At 39.9% G+C, this 20406-nt stretch overlaps 1 protein-coding gene across 1 annotated transcript; it reads right to left on the reverse strand.

Annotated features, from left to right (window-relative positions):
* Nucleotides 1-3390: 3390 nt before the first annotated feature.
* Nucleotides 3391-4068, reverse strand: LOC141641456 (uncharacterized). The gene has a single exon (XM_074450115.1). It carries the CDS (start codon nucleotides 4066-4068, stop codon nucleotides 3391-3393), a length of 678 nt encoding a protein of 225 aa, XP_074306216.1.
* Between the last annotated feature and the right edge of the window lie 16338 nt (nucleotides 4069-20406).

Raw genomic sequence — 20406 nt, forward strand, 5'->3', positions numbered from 1 at the left:
TGAGTATTTTAGGTGATTTTGAGTTTTGGCTGTATTCCCAGCCGGGTGACCGGCGGCCGGGTGACCGGCGGCCGGGTGACCGGCGGCCGGGTGACCGGCTGGGAGTACACGGAAGGTTTTTTTTGTGTGTTTTTGGAAATTTGGCTGTATTCCCAGCCGGGTGACCGGCAGCCGGGTGACCGGCTGGGAGTGCACTAAAGGTTTTTATGAGTTTTTGAAATTTGGCTGTAGTCCCAGCCGGGTGACCGCGGCCGGTCTCGACCTACTGGGGAGTACACTTGTAAGTTTTATTAAATTTCTGATTTTGACATCTTTGTCAAGCCGGTGGTGCCGGCCGGTACACCACCCTACCGGGAGTCCCCTGTTCGTTCTATTTCACTTGCGACTTCTAATAATGATTGAGCTATGCATGCATCTTCTTTCCTATCGATAATTGGTTACTTTAAGACTCATTAATGTTATGATCATGCATAATGGTTATGGTCCTTGTTCGGACCCGAGTGTGACGTTTTACATTGTGAGACTACTCGACATTCCCTATTTATTTGCCCTCGGACATTGGGTCACGGTTAGGTGCCATTGTTTCCGAGTTGGGCTATGTTTCCTTCCGCCTTTTCGGACCGGGGGTCACGGTTAGGTGACAAGGTTCCGCTTGAGGTTACTCGAGTTCGGGCACGGTTAGGTGTACCATATTTCGAGTCTTGGATACGATTTGGTATCGTTTGTCGAATCGGGTGTCGTCCATCCCGAGAGTCTGGCCAGGTTTAGACTAGGACCGTATTATGATCGTCGTCCTACCAAGAGGTTGGAGTCTAGAGGGTTGTCTTGTTTGAGTCTATACTTTGTAATTGTCTTACATTCGAGTCGGGTTGATATGTGACAGTTTGACCTAATAATTCTTCTCTCGTTTGTGCTTTACCATTCCTATTTTCTTATGCCCACTAATCATGATTTTCGTAATGCCGTAAGTATTTGCTCTCATGCTTGTTTATTTAATTAAATTCTTAATTACTTGCATTTTGACATATTGTGGCTGGGAGAACCCTGAGTTACTCCCCACTGACTGTGGCTTTCATATCTAATATGAATGACAGGTTGGTGATGAAGCTAAGTGGGGAAGACCGTGTGAGCTAGCGAGTTCTTACCTTGGACCTTATTTAGTTATCACATAATAGACTCACCTACTTTTCGAATCTATGTTAATTCGTGGGATATCTTTTACCCAATAAATAGACTTGTTTTGTAAACTTAAACTTAATTGTCTAAACTTATTGATCGTGTTGGTGATACCCCGCGTTGGACTTCAATAGAAGCCTTAAAAGTTTTTAAAATCACGTGTTTCCGCCACGTTTTGCTAGTTCTTTTAGTTACCTCAACGAGGGGCGTCACAATGTAGACTAGCTCCAGATTCATTCCTTGGATACACATTTCAATAGCAGAAGTCTCTAACAGACGGTCTTTGCACTCGAGGCTTAACGCGCGCCACCTACTGATGTAGTCGATAATGGGCTCGTCCTTCCATTGCTTCGTGTTAGTGAGTTCTGTCATGCTTACGATACGTATGGTACTGTAGAAGCGATTAAGGAACTGTTTTTCCATCTGGTCCTAACTGTCGATTGACTCGGCACTTAAATCCGTATACCAATCAAAAGCAATCCCCTTCAGAGATCGAACGAATTATTTGACAAGGAGATCACCATTAGTGCCGGCAGTTTTACAAGTTTCAACAAAATGGGCGATGTGTTGCTTCGGATTTCCCTTTCCATCAAACTGCTGGAACTACGGTGGTTGGTAGCCAATAGGCATCCTCAAATAATCAATCCTTTTACTATATGGCTTGACGTAACGGTGTTTTTCGACGGAGTGAAAGTTTCCATCCAACTGACATTTGAAAGCCTCCGCCATAAACTTTTGGACGTCTTTGGCCGTAAATGACTTAGCCTTGTCACGATCATCATCTTCGTCATAGACATCTTCGCTATCACCGCTTTGAAACGAGGGGGTGGGCAACTTCTCCAATGTTTTCGTCAAGGCGGCGATCTGCTTGGTTTTCTCTTCGTTTTCTTTTCTGAGTTCGTCGAGAATAGCTTTGATTTTGTTGAGTTGTTCCTCCATATTGTCGCCCTCAACAACCATGACGGGTGCAACCATGGAGTACGACCGTTGGCTCGACATCTTCTGATTACTCCTTCGCGGTGACGATGGAGACGAACTGGTGCTACTGTGGCCACCATTCTCGGTGAACAGTTCAAACAACGGGCCGTTGTGAATAGTCGTTCTTTCAAAAGCGTCACAGACCTTCTCTCAAAACGATGATGAGACAAATTTAGGCGCATCAACTTGGACATGAGAAAAAGAATCGAGCACGGGATGTCCATATGGCCTAGAGTCGCCGGCACCATATGACTCCTTGAGCGCATTGGAGGTGACATTGGATGTGCGAGGCTTCGTAGGCACGGATGCAGAACGGAGTCTCGCTGCAGCGGAACGGATGAGGATGGATCTGGTCCTGCTCCTTGTAGAAACACCAATGGGCGATCTGTCAAGAGAGTCACCGAGACGGGTTGAGCTTTCACCGTTAGATCTGGATGTCATCCCCTTCGACATGGCGGCGATCTTTCCGGAGGCCATTGAAACAATTGTTGTGGATCTTGATTATGCGGAAAAAGAGATGAGTAGTAGAGATGTCCTACCGACCGTGCCAAATTTGTAGCAACAAATTTGTGTAAATATGCAAACAAGTAGAGAAAACACAAAAGAATGAAACAAAATAATAATTTTATTAATTTAAAGATTCCAGGTACAATCTTCTAGTTATTTACTGATTCGATTTCCGCAGTTGGATGAATAGGAGGGTCTTGATTTGAAGACTTGATTCTCTTTGGATGAATTTGATTTGCTTCTCTTCAGTTGACGGCGATGAACGCTTGATGTCGGATCGAAGAGTAGTTTTCTTTGTTCTCTAGCTTTTCTCTTGGAAGAGGATTTTTGTAGAGAGGGTTTCTTTGTAGAGAGGTTTTGTTTTGTAGTGTGATTTTCTTTTTAATTTTCTGATTAGCCTCAAAATGAGAGCTAATGCTTGTATTTATAGAAAAACATAACGGGTTTGGTTTACACCCTAGGTGGACTTGGTAGTCTTAACATTTCTGTAATAGACTTGGTAGTCATTTCGGCCTATTTGAATGTATTTGACCCATTTAGTGAGTTTTACCCTTTTGTTGGATTTTATCACTTTAGAGAGTCGGGCCAACTAAAATAATCGAATTGGACTAACTTAATTAAATTTTTTTTTTGGTGAAATGTGAAAAATTATATTAATAATTAGGAATTTAAGTACAAAATCACCAATTACACTCACTTTTACACCAACGAAAAGAACATAACACTAGATTACATCAAGGGTACCCAATGCATTCCTTGGAATTTAGACGTCCACTTCCATGCTTGTCCTCTACTCTGAACCAAATCAGTAACAGCTCGAACCGCATAAGTAGGATGAACCAACTTATTGTCCACTCTGCAAATGTTGCAGGCATTCCAAATCTGATAGATCATGGCCATAATAGCAGCAATAACAATTTGTTTTTTCATCAGAGACCTACATCTCCACCTTATACACCAGTCCAGGATTCCAGTTGCAGAGAAGGAAACATTTAACCAGGCAGCAAGCAGCTTCCAGCAGCAGGAGCTAAACCTACATCCATACAGTAAATGAGTATGGTCCTCCAAATGATCCAAGCACATATCACAGTGCCCATCAGCAATTATGCCAAATCTGAACATCCTATCCTTTGTCAAGAGTCGACATTGGATAGCCAGCCACCCTATAATGGAGTGTTTGGGAAGATTAAATCTGTTCCAAATTATAGGGTACCATGGTACTGGAGACAGACTACCCTGAAGCCAGTTATACCCTGCAGACACACTATAGACCCCATCATTGGTACTCCATTTGCCATGACAGAAACCAGGTTTGAGCAAATCCTTGACTTGGCAGATTTTCCTCCAAGTCCAGCTGGAACTTACATTGGGAGAATAATCCATCCAATTTTGTCCTTTGATGTACATGTGGTTGACCCAACGAGTCCATAAGTGATCAGTTTTCTCAGTTAACCACCACACTTAATTAAATTTTGTCCAAATTAATCATATTAGTTTATATTTCATTTGACGGGTCAACATTTTGACTTTTAACTTCCGACGTGGCACTTGTATAATTTTTACGTGCCTACAGGCGTGTTCCATATAAGGCGAATCAAGGGCGTGAAGCCACTCCCGCAAGTGACTCCACTCAGCCGAGGACGCACCTCGAGAACCACAGACAAACAACCACAACCAGCTGTACAAACAACAAACACCAACTATCAATCCAATACATGCCTAATCGACTACCTCAACTAATCAACAACACTAACACTAAACCAATCAAACAACACCAACAGACTCTCTAGACAATCAATAGTACTGAGTAGGCGAACCTACCTTTAGCCAACCGCAGTGATTCCGCGTCCGATCACAAGATACCAATCAACCATGAAAACCACCTATACAACCATCACAACTATCTATTACTAACTCTATAAACATAACTGAAAACAAGGACGACGATGATAATGACGACGACATACCTATTACACAGCAATCTGGCGTCAAGACTGCTTAACGACTCAAGCATCCCCTTTCTAAGGTGTAGACACTCACAAGGACCTCAAGAAGTTGAACCATGCCGAAGGAGAAGAGAGGTAACGACATTTAGGTTTAGGAAGAAGTTAGAGAAATTATTTGGGGTTTCACGATTCACGATTTATAATTCCCCGCTGCAAACCCGTTACTCGATCGAGTAACTAACTCACTCGATCGAGGTCCCAAGTTACTCGATCGAGTAGCCTCAGCTAGATCGAGTAACAAGCACACAAAGACTCACATCGTCACAAGTCATCACTCGTAAGGTTTCTTAAGTTCAAGATAGGTGTTTAAGGTCAGTCAACGTCGGTCAACGGGTTCCTAAAAGGACGGGTATTATAGTTTTCCCCCCCTTAAAAAGAACTTCGTCTCTGAAGTTTGACTCATCCTCCCTGCGACACAAAGACAAAGTAATCGAGGTAACCACCACTGTTTATCCAACACCGGTCAAAACGATCGTTTAGAAATACCATCCCGCTATGCATGTTCATCAGCCATCATCACCATCTACCCTAGCACATATTACACAACACGACTCCCCATCGAATCACCAACCACACACTGTACACAAGAACAACCAACTCAACTATTACTTGCACTCATTTCATGTTATTACTCAAACGTAAACCAACACAACTATCAGACCATTCTTTCATCAATAACTTGCCAACAACTATTAGTTACAAAACACTCAAAAATGACAGTCATATTACTGATTCACAACAACACATCATTCATTCCACACTATTACTTCAACCACACAACACAATCTACTAACAACCACTCTACTATTTGCTACTAACATCCAATCTTCATGACGACTGATAAGTGCATATTTTATATATTTTCACCCCTATATTAGCTCCATTTTACTTGTCATTTAGCACTTATCATAGTGTTTTGAGCTAATATTTGTTATTCTAGTTGCATTTGCTTGTTTCCACATGTTTTGTAGGATATTTAAGCTTTTTGAAGCTAAAATACTACAAGATGGGCTACTAGAGTGCAATGGCTAAACAAGACCAAGTATTGGACTAGCATGGAGTATTGGCATGGGTTTTGCATGGAGAAATTCATGGACTAATGTGTGCAAAGCAAGTACTTTCAACATTCAAAGTCAAGCCCAAACTCAAGTCCAAGTCAAGGTGGAAAAGATAGGATTCCAAGCTACCTAGGATGCCAAGAGTTAAGGTCTTAACCGGGTGATTAATCGCTCAATTAATCACCAACATAGAATTCCCGAAGCAATTAAGAGGAGAGTTAAAGAAAACGGGTTGGAAACACACGTCCTCGATCGGGGCCCCAACCCCGATCGGGGTTGGCTGTCTCTAGTTTGTTTACGTTTCACTCCCCTCCCATATATAAAGGGGAGCCACTTCATAGCTTAGGCATCTCATCTTTACGTCTCACCTACTTTATATAGCCTTAAGCAAAATTTTCTCAATAGTTCTCATATTAGATTTCAATATAGTTAAGCTTGTAGTTATCAACATTTGGTTCTTAATACATTTCAAGCATTTGGTTCTATTTGTTTCTTCCATACAAGTTCATTTCTATTAAGAAATTTCAATTTCTAGTTTAAGATTTTACATTTCTATTTAGTTCACGCAGAGTTTATTATTAGTACTTTATTCACATTACATTAGCTTTATTTCTTTTACATGTTATATCATTTATTTTATATAAATCATACAATCATGTTTAGCATTTCTTACAATATAGTTTATAAATTACACTTTAGTATGAGTAGCTAAATTTCCTAGTCTAGGGGCTAGGGAAGCCATGCAAAATCAAGTATATAACATGTTAAATTAGGTTGATATAATATTGTCCAATTGTTTCTATCACATGTTTTTATCGTCACGTTTAATCTTTGTTTAAGGCCTTATTCAATTGATTAAGTTTGTTCATTCTTTCTAAAGTCGAGAGGCACGAAATTGAATTAGACTAAGCATGTGTAGTAGGACGACCTAGTCATGGCCGAGAGTTTCTCTAGGACCCGGTCTATGGTTGACACTAATGCCGTAAGGTGGGTGTCTCTAAGCCTAAACAATTGACAATATTATTAATACCGAGTTTATCATAATTATATATTTACCTTTGCATGAGTGACCCAACCCCCCCAGACTCCCTTTTATCATATTATTTACATCACAATTTTTGTTAGTTATCAAACCAAACAAACAAACCCAAAACGAAATCGATCTTGATAGAAATCTTGCCATAGCATTTCACAACGCAATTCCCGTCTCCTTGTGTTCGACCCCTATTGCTACATTCATTTGTTGTCTAGGGTAATTATCTTTGCATAGGTACACGATAAGCTTATCAACGACATCGCGAGCAACTACTTGAAAACAAGATATAACAACATGCTAACCTATTCAACAATTACAAACTGCTACTCAATTATACAATAACTACTACGAAATTACTCACACAACCATTTTAAATTACCGCCAAATGTTATAAAAATACTATAAAATTGCTATAATTACGTCGTTTTCCACGCGACATTACTCTTCCCCTCTTAAATGGAACTTCTTCCCCGAATTTCACCAACAACACAACTTTATGAATGCACAAGTCGATAAAATATTATTCCATATAGACATTACGAACGAACCATATTACGCATTTTGACTCATGTCAACTACGACATTTCCGTGACATTATATACACATGACTCATATATATGAAACTATTGGCACAGGGAACACACAACTAGGCATTCTATCACCAACTATCAACCATGGCATCAATTACTTTCTTAGACAACTATGCAATTTATGCAACAAGGATTATAACCATTAAACACTACGTTACCCGAGACAATATGATTTAGCATACAAAATTATTTAAATATCATCGAAGTTGCATAAATTATTCAAATATGCACAATTGTATAACCACCGTTGAGACGGAACAATGATATAAGACATCCACAACAATAAACATTATAACAAGAACCACCACATGAAGATACAAACAATTGTTTAAACGAAATAAGCACCAAACTTGGGTACTCGATCGAGCTTGTAAGGCACTCGATCGAGTTGACCTTACTTGATTGAGCTTACCAGGCACTCGATCGAGTATGTCAAGATTAGAATGCATCAAGAATGTCACCCCTGCAGTTACTCGATCGAGTGAGGGGCACTCGATCGAGTAGCCACAGGTCAAAAATCCCCTAAGGCACCGCTTCATAAGTCTAAAGCAATATATACATGAGTCGGAAACGTATTCCCGACACCAATATCCTGCAGCGAAAGTCTAAAAAGTATCTAAAATACGGCCTTATGGCCACAATACAAACCAAAGTCTAATAAAAGTACCAAACAAAACAAGTATCAAGAACTACAAATCCATGTAACAAGATAGAAATAAAAAGGAGCATCATCACTCCATAACCTATTCATCCATCATCTCATCTCGACCACCGCCTCCAGACATGCCTGCTCCAGTTGTGCCCTCACCCGCGATGCCACCAGTGCCAGAATCGGCTCCCACTCGCCATGGTGCCAAGCAACCATAGGGGTAACTAATAAGCTCTCCCCAAGTAGACCGCTTTATGGCAAAGGAATGGAAGACCCCGCTGTCATCCCCAACGCCTCTCCATCACACCGGCTGAGCCGTCTCGATCCCGATGCCCTAAACATATGCCATCTCATGGAGGTTTCGGAGTGTCAAAGTAGCAGACACTCTCTCCGTGACCTCACTCACTCTCATCTCAGGGCTGAAGAAGGAAAGGTAGCTGGGAAAGTGAAACTGTGGAGGCACAGGCTGCTCTGGCTGGGTCTCAGCCATCCTCTCTCTCACTCATCGTGGTCCTCTCCCCACCATAGGCTGTCTATCCTCGGGTCTAGCCTGATCTCCCTTGGTCGGCTCAGGCATCACCTCCAAAATATCAGCATCAATGAGGTAGAAATGCCTATCAGGGACCTCCTCCTTATCATCAAAATTGGCTGCCACCACTGCCGCCGGTAAAGGCTCGGTCACGGGAAGGTGCTCAGGGTCAGGAATCCTCATCCAACTCATCCCCCAAACTCTCCACGCTAACCCACCACCCTCCAAAGTCCTCAACCATTTCGTGTTGAGGAAGTACTCACGGTCCAAGGTAGGCACCGTCGGGGTTAAGGGTGTATAGGCCGAGAAGGCCTCAAAGGCAGTCAGTCTCTTCGCCAACCATGTGGCGATGGCACCACAACTCAAGAAACGAGTGTCGGAAGAGGCCATCAAGGCTAAACTAGCACATACTCTGTCTGTGGCACTGAAGGAGACTCTCGGAGCTCGGGTGGGGTTAAGGTACGCCGCAAGAAACATCACCTCCTATGAGTTAAGCTTACTCACATCTCTCCGCTCATAGAGTAAACAGGTCATAGCACGAAGGAAGATCTTCAACGTGACATGTGAACATCGTTTATCAACATGTTGCTAGAGGTGGGGGCGGGTTTTCCGGTAAAGCAAGGCATAAGATTACTGGCTCCACACTCAGTCGGGATGTTCATAAGAGCTCCCTTCTCTGGTCTAGCAAGGCCGAGGTGGGTTGCAAACATATCCATGGTCAGAAAGAAGCTAATGTTCATGAGACGGAATTCGACGGTCTATTCCGCCGCATCATAGTGAAAAGAACTCATGAACTCCAAGGTCATAAAAGCATAGGAGTGTTTCCTAAGACGATACAACCCGGTCATACCCAAAGTCTCAAAGATGTGTCTCACATCAGTCTCAAGTCCTAGGTCCGTCAAGATGGTGGTATCAATACAGCGGGCAGGTCTCATACGACATTTTTGTAGCGCGATAAACGCATCTCTTTGCTTGAAGTCAGCAAAGACGATGGTAGAGTACTCCGATACAGGTAGAACCGTAGGACCCCCACTCCCCTCACCGACCTCAGGCACATAAGCCCTCCCCCTCCTACTTTGTCGGGTACCAACTGTAGGTCTCGACATCTGTTTTCAGCATACATTTTAGATACACCAACAAACACTTACTTGAATATATATAAACTTTCATGTAAAACCATAGAAAAAGAGCAACTATATACACACTTTCACAAAACAATCCAAAAATTTCAAGTATACAACTCTCAAATTCTCATCAAACGGTCCTACAGCTATAACAATTTTGAAAGATTTAACCTCAATTAACACATCAACTTAACACTTTATAGCAGTAAACTTTCAAAGTAGCTTTTCAAGTAAGCAATCATCGAAAAGATTTGGGGCGATTTTCAGTTTGGGGCACTTTTAAGACGGAGTTCTAAGGCAAAATTTTGAGAAACTTCATCAAAATCAACACTAAACATGATACCCTTTACATACATTACTTAATTTTCCCCCTTTCAAATGCAAAAGACAAAAAAAAATTAATTTAAATACACAAACCCTAGAAAATTCGGTACATTCAAACCCCCAAATTGATTCGATTTTTCTACTTCTAGCATCAATACTCAACAAATTAACGCAATTAAATCATGTTACAACATTTATAATTAAGATTTCATGTGTAAAAATCAAAATTTCAGAAAAATTCCAACAAGTTACATGTTTCTAATCAATTAAAAACATAGAAAAGGATGAACATTCTTACCATGAATGATTAGCAAGTAAAAGGATGAATTAAGCAAGAAGAGCACCAAGAAATCAAGCACCAAATCACAAGCTTTGAGAATAAATAGAGAGATATAGAGGAATTAGGGTTTAGATGTAAAGAGAAATAGAAAGTAGAAAGATAGGAAAAAGGGTATAAGAATCCCGTCTTCTACCCGGGTACTGTTCACTTACTCGATCGAGTAAGTAAGTTACTCGATCGAGTGGCCTCTACTCGATCGAGTTGGAGCTACTCGATCGAGTTACCAGTTTAGTTAACGATTCCTGCAAAAACAACAACTCGAGTCGATTCCAAAATGTATTTGGAAATCGTCACAGATTATTATATTCATTCACGACACATTATTACTACTCAAATATAATTCAACTACTTCATCCAAACATGACGCATGTTACTTCATTCTATAAAAAATACTACGCAAAACAGGTTACCATACCATTAACTTATTCATACATACATTCAACACATTACTTCACTTATAATCATGCACTTGTAAATTCAATATCCAACTTATACTCACACTACTCTAAACATTCACCTAACAATAAACCATCATATATCATCCGAGTTTGCTAGAAATTGGATCATGTCACAACAAGTTATTAACTAAATTATTGGACTTAAATATACCCTAACACGAAAGTACTTAACAATTTACCCATTGCAATTCTAATTACCGCTTGACAACCATTACAAATAGTACAAAACTTATGACTTACTATCATCATGACATACCAAACTCACAATTCTTTATAACTAGAACACATAGAAAGACTTAGAATGCATTATTATCATCACATCACCCGACATTATCATGCACTATCGACACTTCACCACCTCTATTAAATCCATACACACTACCATTCAACCACAACTTGTGGACATGGGCCACGGGGGCGCTTGGGACAAGCGTTTGCATTTGTGGAGTCGCCACCAAATTTTATGGGAAATTGGAACCGTTCGAATACCTCGTGTCATGTCAAGACACAAAGTGGTGACATGAACACTAAGAACTCGTTACCCTTATCATTATATATCTAGAATGACTCTCATGGATGCCAATGAAAACGGATGTTCACAGAGGTCTGGAGTAAGGGGTGAGGGTACGTATTAGGAAGTCCTTTTACTGAACACCTAATCCCGCCCGCCTCTATAACGGCCTCTACTAATGATTAGGGAAATCGTCCGTATTTGATATGTCGTCGATTATATGCATGCAATGCAACATCCACAGATTAATCCTAACATGTGAGATTAAACTACGTCGGTGAACAAATAATTAGCAAACAATTATGTCGAATAAGGGTTTAGATTAATTACATGTGAAAAATGAATAAACATCCACAATAAATACAGTAAATAAGTAACGATAAAATTACAATGAATTAAACAATTTACGTCAAAAATATACTTAAGACGGACGATTTGAAGAAAAGTGATGCGTGTATTTTATATAAGGTTTTTACCTCATTTTTACACGCATTTCTGTTTTATTTATGTAGTATCTGGCTACAAATACCCCCGAATATTCTACTTTGGTTCGTTTTATGTAAATTGCAGGAATAAACCAAAGAGGAGCTAAATCGAGCCTTAATTCGTCCCATTTGCATGCATTTATGGAGAACTAGGAGCCGGAGCTTGGAAATCTAACACTTGGAAGACGCGTGAGCTGGTTTCGGAAGGTGTTTCTATGTCTAACGTGCCTAAATAGCTCGATCGACTACTTTTCTAGTCGACCGAATGCTTTATATATTGAAGGTTACTTGATCGAGCAGTTCGAGTATACAAAAGAGAATACATCACAAGGAGTTACTCGATCGAGTGGTTTATTTCCACTCTATCGAGAGGTTTGATGCTTAGTTGCTCGATCGAGTGGTTTATTTCCACTCGATCGAGTGGTTTATCCTGTTATAGACTTTTTCCGCCTAGTTTCGTATGGGCTTTTGTAATGAGTCCATAGGTTAGGTTTAGGAGAGGATTTTCGTATGTTAAAAGAACACTAGACTGCGTAACTCGTCTCATTCACTTTTACTCTATCACTGACTACTGTTTCTTGGATTTTTACTCTCTTCTACTCTCTTGCTACTCGAATTCGGATTTGTATTGGTATTATTATTCTTCTTTAATTCCCTAATCATATTTACTCTTATTTTGCTATCTTTCTTCTATTTTTTCATCATTACTCCGTTCCAATCATTATTAGTTTTGCTATCATGTTTAATTCTCTTTATTTATATGTTGTTCACTAGTACAAAAATCACATATGGCCACGGTTAAAAAAGGCATATGGCTACGGTTGTACAACCGTAGTAAATCAGGGGGTAGCCATAAGTCAGAGATTTAAGGCTACGGTTGTTAACCGTAGCCAAAAGATATAAAAGGCTACGGTTGTTTAGTTGAACCGTGGCCAAATGTTAAGAAAAGGCTACGGTTGTGTATTAATAACCGTAGCCTTAAATAGGAAAAGGCTACGGTTGTATATTAAGAACCGTAGCCTTTTCTAAACAAAAAATATAAAAAAAAAATTAAATATATAAATATATATATATATATATATATATATTAATGGTAGCCTGATGAACTTCCTCAACCAAAATTATTCAAATTAAACAAAATATTCGTCTTTTTGGAGCTTTACAAATGACGCTGAATCTACGTAATTACAAGACCAACACATTAATACAGCAATATGAACCTTTACCATCTATCCAAGCATCAAAGATAAATCATTTTAGCTAATATGACCATTACCAAGCGTCCAAACTTTACCAGCTTCCTACCATGCGTCAAGTGTACCACATAATCATCATATACAAAATATCACTGCACACAAATACAAAACCATCACAATCTGATTTCGTTAACTTATGTTTAAAGACCAGACTAACAAATTTAAAAAAAATACTTGGAACCGGGATGAGACAAAGCATAATCAAGTTCTAAAACTACTTAAGCATAGCTAATATCTTGATACATTCGGAATAAAGAGATGAGCCAGCTTCCAATAATTGGGTGTCAACTCTCAAGTCCCTCTTGGACTAGATATCAAAGATAACTTGCCACACTTTAGTATGTGTGTAGTATGCTGAATTAAAAGCAAAATATTCAAACTACTCAAACCAAAAAAGCATTAGCAGTTAAAACATACGAACTCTAAACATGATGAATAGCCATAAACTACTGCAAATTTGAAGTCACTTACTGAGCATGGATTATCATCAACATTGACAATCATTTCCAAACACCTGTATCCTCCTGACAACAAAATATCATTTTTAAGATTGAATTTTGAATTTCACTAGAAATGAGATAACACTAGCTTGGTTCAGTTTTGATGTAGCACAAACACATAACAGTCAAGCTACTATTTAAACAGACACACGTCTTTAAAGATGACATGCTAACATGTCTAAGGATATGGTAGAAAAGTATCGAGAATTACTTTCGAAAATCAATATCATTACACACTCCATGACAGTTTGAGAGCTACCATATTTTCTCATCAATATACAAATTTAAAGTACCAACTTTAATTCGGGAAAACAGATCATCAATAAACAGGTAGGTATAGATCATAAGGTGATGAGTGAAAAGCTTAGTATCACCTTTTTTTAGTTGATATGTGAAAAATAGCTATAATCACAAGTTGGGAGTGCCTAAGACGAGTAAATAGACATACGATTTGAAGAAATAACATATGTTTATTAGACTGTATACTTAGTACTTACTTAGTCGGCAGTGCACCTAGGAGAGGAACAGAAAGGCAGGACCGACTAGCGAGGATGCCGATGATGACTGTCCAAGATACTGCCTGCCACTCTACTCAGCAATATGGGTAACTGATCAGCGGAAGAAGCGCATTCACATAATCTGAATTCTATTAACAGGGTATAAAATTCATAATTAAATAATGAGTAATGCTCTCTACTTAGCCTTAGATAGATTATGGGTAACAAAAATTTAACTCAAAGAAAACTCAACCAAGCCAATCACAACTTTTAAGAGTAAACTCAACCAAGCCCCACTATAAGCTTCTGCGGACAAACAAACTCATTGTGAGTTAGTCACTTTTAGAATCCAGATATACCCCAAGATATCCACATAAAACTCAACTGCGCGTGATTTTTGGATAATTCTCATTGTGAGTTTAGATGCAATAATGATATTAAAAGCATTGATCGAAGTTGGATCAACTTTATTGCTTTCTTAACATGAGGAAGAATAGAAGTATAATATGTATTGTTTGAAATTGAGTAGTTTGTAATAGTGATGTTTCTTGCTTAATGAAATTCTTACATTCCACCTAAAAAAAAACTTGATAGAACAAAGAGAATTTACTCACTTCTTATCAATGTCAGGGATGTTACTTTTTGAGCCTTCTCCACTATAACCTGATCAACATAATTAGAAAAATTGAAGCAACATAAACATTTTCAGTTGACTATTCATCATTTCAATTACCTACGGTATAAAGATACAGAAGATATAACATACTTCGATTCTGATTGGTATTTCTCTTTAATTCGAGAAGCTTTAGCCTGCCTGTGTTCTGTAGTGAAGCAGAATTCAGAAGTTTAGTAGCGCAAATTTTTAACCCATTTTAGAGAAAAGTAAGGTTTTACGTCCAAATATCCACGAGATAGCTACTTTGTGCCGCCGAACAAATTAAACTAAGATCAGAATAATAAGCAAAATCAAAGGAACAAATGGTAAATCTGTCCATTCAGAATAAAACAACATGTAAACATCACTTTGACAATCTGGCCACTAACAGATGCAATCCCAAATCTCAAAATCAAAAAGTTCATAAAATGCAACAATTCCATACAACTAAACCTATGACACAAGAGACCCAGATTATGTCCACTGAAGAAAATAGAAAAAACTTATTGGAAATGGTTACATTTCACGAGTTCACTCCAACATTATGTGGTCACCCCATCTGGAGCTAACAAATTAAAACAATAAAAGTATCAACACCACAAAAACAGTATAAAAATTTCACACCTGAATACAAAATCTCAAGCTAATCCGTTTTGTTAATTGTTTCGCAATACATACACATTACATCAATCACATTATCAAATCAACTATAATAACATAGTTACACCGCTAACTTACGCAAATAAGAAGTTTAGTAAAAAAAAGCCCCAATTTATATGAGTCCTAACTCGAAAATCATCAATTATACCTTTTTTTTTAAATTACTATTTCATAATACAAGTGATCAATCGAATTAAATTCCGATCTGCATTGAACAACTAGTGGCTAGGCAAAACCCTAGAAATTAGATCTGAATATGACTTAAAATCTGAAAAAAAAATTATGCTTGTTCAACGACATTAAGGACTAACCTGTGGGTGGGACGGGGCTGTGGACATTAAAGAACAACCGTCAAATTTGCGCACAAGTCGAAGGGCTAGTTTTGAAGGGAATCGATGAGCGAGCGGCGAGATGCGAGAACCGTGGGAAATGAAAATGAGACGCAGTTTTGAGGAATTGAGGTTATTAAAGGATAAAGTTAAATAATTTTCTTTTATTTTTTGCCTCTCACTTTAGGCTTCGGTTCTTTGGGCAACCGTAGCCCTTTTGTTTTTCTCAAAGATTTGGCTACGGTTCATTCTTTACGACCGTAGCCTATCATAAAAGGCTACGGTTATTAATTACAACCGTAGCCTTTACTACTAGCCTAATGTACTTTTTCTACTAGTGGTTGTTGATTCAATGATGATGCGTAGCTAATTCCCTTTTGCTAAGACTAAAGGGGATCCATGATTATGAAAGGATAGTAATCGATTTATTAGGTTAATGCTGGTGTAGTTCTTTGTTGTTAACTGCTGCATTTATCTGTATCTGTTTAATTGAGTCGACGCAATTAGGCATTTATATCATAGTGAACCTTGACCTGGACCGAAAGGTTGGAAAGGGCGAGACTAGTAGCAAACAATAAGGCATTATAGTTAGGGCGAAAGCTAAGCTATTTATGCTTTAGGGCGAATTGAGACCGAAAGGAGATATTCACTGCTCCTTAGACCATACTTGCATTGACCTAAGACCTAGATTATTTGACCGAATGATCATGGTTAACCGTCTGTCTTAGCTGCTTTCTCTATCTGCTTGATTCCTTTTCTCTGCTTTATTCTCTTTCTTACTCTCTTTAGTTTTAGAACAACACAATTAAAACCCCCCAATTTGGTTACCGAGACGAACTTAGACAAAGCTGACATTTTCCCATCTCCCTGTGGAGATCGACCCGACTTCCCTAGCTATATTAGTTAGAGCCAGTTGGTTATTTTTGATAGGTATACGTCGCTTCTGTCAAATTTTTGGCGCCGTTCTTCGGGAGGTGGCGTAATTTTGTTGCTTTATTTAAGTTTGTTTCTCGTCTCAAGGAATTTATTCCTTGAGACTGATCTCGTTTCTGCAAGGTTTTTGATTAGTTTTGCAGATTATTTGTTTGTTTTGTAAAGTCTATTTGCCGGAATGCCTAATATAGCCAGCCATTCAGAGCCTAATGTGGATTCGCTTCCAGAAGGTTTCCTATTACCCATTACTGATCCGGGGAACTTTGGAATCCACCCATCTTACATACAGCTGGTAGAGAGAAATCTCTTTAGGGGGGTACCTGAAGAAGATCCATGCAGGCATATAGAGCTGTTTACGGAGTATTGCTCTACCATTCCTCTTTCTGCTGGGGTAACACAGGACAAGGTGAAGGGAGCTCTTTTTCCCTTTTCTTTAGCTGATGATGCCCGAGAATGGTTGAGAGATCTAGATAGGGAGGCAACCGGTGTAACCGACTGGAGTTCCCTTGCTTTGGCCTTTTACAGGCGATATTTCCCACCGCAGCGCACCAATACCTTGAGAGGTCAGATTAGTTCTTTTGAGCAACTACCCACTGAAAACTTGGATGGGGCTTGGACCAGGTTCAAGAAGCTTGTCCGCTCTGTGCCTCACCACGGGTTCAAACGTTGGTTCCATTGTACTCAGTTTTACAACGGGTTATATCGGAGCCAGAGAGCTATTCTTGACAGTGTAGCTAAGGGGGGATTCACGAAGAATGTTGAAGATGACCAAGGGTGGCGTCTCATTGAGGAGATGGCTATTCATGTCCCTGAATATGGAAATCCTCGAGGTAGTGAGCAAGTTAATGAGTTGGCAACAGCTGTAGTAGAAGGTCCAAGCAAACGTCTAGGTAATGTGGAGATTACAGAAGCTATAGGCGAGCGTGCACAGGTTTGTTCGATTACTGAGTATGTGGAGCTATGTGGTAGATGTGGCATGGAAGGGCATGACCCTATTGAGTGCCTGGCAAGTATAGAGCGCGTCCTTGCTTATCAGAAATACAAGCAAGGAGTTCCTTTTTCTCAACTGTATGAAGAAATGAAGAATGTTTCTACTCTTTCTACGCCAGCACCGCAACCGGTTTCTGCTTCTGCAAACGAGGAAATTGCCGAACTAAAATCCTTGATGTTAACCATAACACAACAGTTTGGTGAGAAGTGCAATAGAAAAGAAACTGTCATAGCGGAATTGAGAGAACAGGTCGCGCAGTTAACACTTGCGAAAGACCAAGCCAACCTTCTACCGACATGTAATCCAGCCAATGCAACAAATCTCCAAGTTGGCCTTACTCATGAGGGGCCAAAAGTACCAGAAGACGGGGTTTTGATAGCTGAAGATACCCCGGAAGATGATATGGATGAGTTTTTGGACGAAATCCTTGCTGCGTGTGGTCCAGATACTCGATCAAGTGAAAAATCTACTCGATCGAGTGAAAGAATTCATCCTATCACTCGATCGAGTGATATTCTTACTCGATCGAGTAACTTTGCTGAAGAAATCACTCGATCAAGTGATAAAAATGCTCGACCGAGTAATGCTGAAAAAGAGATCACTCGATCGAGTGATCATTATGGTCGATCGAGCATTTACCAACATGAAACCACTCGATCGAGTGGTAAAAGTACTCGATCGAGTACCAGAAGTAGCGGAGATCCTATTTTACTATCTAATTCCGCTACCGTGTCATATTCCCCTGCTGTGGAGACGTCATGCATTGATAAAGGTAAAGAGAAAGTTGCGGGTCCGCTCATTGCTACCAGAGTGCCTTTCCCAGGTCGTCTGAAGGACGCAAAGATCGAGCGACAGTACGGTAAGTTTGTGGACGTTGTGAAGAACCTCTAGGTAACTGTCCCTTTTGCCGAAGTTGTTACTCAGGTACCTACTTACGCTAAGTTTATGAAAGATATTGTGACGCGTAAGAGAGATTTAAGTGAATTTGAGACGGTTTCATTTTTGAAAGAGTCTAGTAATTTACTTTTAAATAAGGCACCACCTAAAATGAAAGACTCGGGTAGCTTCTCTATTTTCTGTATTATAGGCAATGTGGTTATTGATAAGGCTCTTTGTGACTTAGGAGCCAGCGTCAGTGTCATGCCCCTATCTGTCTGCAAGAAATTGAATATGAGTCATCTCAAAGTGACAAACATTACCCTACAGATGGCTGATAGATCTGTTAGGAGGCCCTTAGGTGTCTTAGAGGACGTGCCTGTGAAAATAGGCAAGCTCTTTATCCCAGTAGATTTCATTGTTTTAGATATAGTTGAGGACACCGGACCCCAATTATCTTAGGAAGACCATTCCTTTGTACAATTGGGGCCGTTATTGATGTCAAACAAGGGCGTTTGACTCTTGCAGTAGGGGATGACGCGATCACTTTCTGTCTGCCTAGTACTTTGGCTCGGCCAATGATAGAGGATACTTGTTATTCGGTTGATATTATTGACGAGTCTATTTATGACTTCTGGTCGGGTTCTTTTATGAAGGACCCACTAGAAGCTCTTATGCTTTTTGATGAGTGTGCAGATAACCCAGATGAAGATGACGTTGTGATGGATTTGCTTATAGATGATTTAGATGAGCGTGTACTCACCGACGCTGAGGGAGAGCAAGTGGAACTGATGATTAGCATTCTTTGCTCCATTGAGGTAAAGGTACCAGAGCGTAAACCTCTCCCTTCTCATCTAAAATATGTTTTCTTAGACGATACTGAGCAATATCCAGTCATTGTTAGTGCTAAGCTTGATAATGATCAGCTGACATCCTTGTTAGCTGTGCTTAAGAAAAACAGGAAAGCACTGGGTTATTCATCAGGATAGAGCTGAAGGAAGATCACAAACCTTGCAGACAGGGTCAGCGAAGACTGAACCAGAAGATGCAAGATGTTGTGATGGCTGAGGTAATGAAGCTGCTCGACGCAGGTATTATTTATTCTGTTGGTCATTCCAAATGGGTGAGTCCAGTACAGGTGGTCCCGAAGAAAGGAAGGACAACTGTGGTTAAGAATGATAAGAATGAGTTAATACCTACTCGAGTAGTGACTGGTTGGCGGATGTGTATAGATTACAGACAGCTTAATGCCGCCACCAAGAAAGATCACTTTCCCCTTCCTTTTATTGATCAAATGGTAGAAAGGTTAGCTTCTCATAAGTTGTTTTGCTATTTAGACGGGTATTCAGGGTTCTTTCAGATCCCTATCCACCCAGACGATCAAGCTAAGACTACAGTTACTTGTCCTCAGGGCGTGTTTGCTTATCGCAGGATGCCTTTTGGTTTATGTAATGCCCCTGCCACCTTTCAAAGGTGCATGATGGGGATATTTTCAGAGTATATTGAGTCTATTATGGAAGTTTTCATGGACGATTTCAGTATTTATGGAAGTGATTTTTCTAACTGTCTATCTAACCTTGATAAAGTGTTGCAGCGCTGCATTGAGGTTAATCTTGTGCTTAACTGGGAGAAGTGCCATTTCATGGTCAACGAGGGAGTTGTCTTAGGGCACTTAGTTTCTGATAGGGGAATAGAGGTTGATAAAGCAAAGGTGGAAGTGATTCAGCAATTACCACCTCCTGTTAATGTTAAGGGGTGAGGAGTTTCCTTGGCCATGCCGGTTTTTATCGCCGGTTTATCAAGAATTTCTCAAACACTGCTAAACCACTTACACAGCTGCTACTTAAGGATGCCCCTTTTGTGTTTACTGATGAGTGTCTTTCCGCTTTTCACAGGTTAAAGAAGGCTTTAGTCTCTGCGCCGGTCATACAGCCTCCC

This window comes from Silene latifolia, chromosome 2, assembly GCF_048544455.1.
Source record: "Silene latifolia isolate original U9 population chromosome 2, ASM4854445v1, whole genome shotgun sequence".
Classification (NCBI taxonomy): domain Eukaryota; kingdom Viridiplantae; phylum Streptophyta; class Magnoliopsida; order Caryophyllales; family Caryophyllaceae; genus Silene; species Silene latifolia.

Bases quoted from the DNA above. Each gene is read 5' to 3' on its own strand.
- LOC141641456 (XM_074450115.1), bottom strand. From the start codon at position 4,068: ATGTACATCAAAGGACAAAATTGGATGGATTATTCTCCCAATGTAAGT.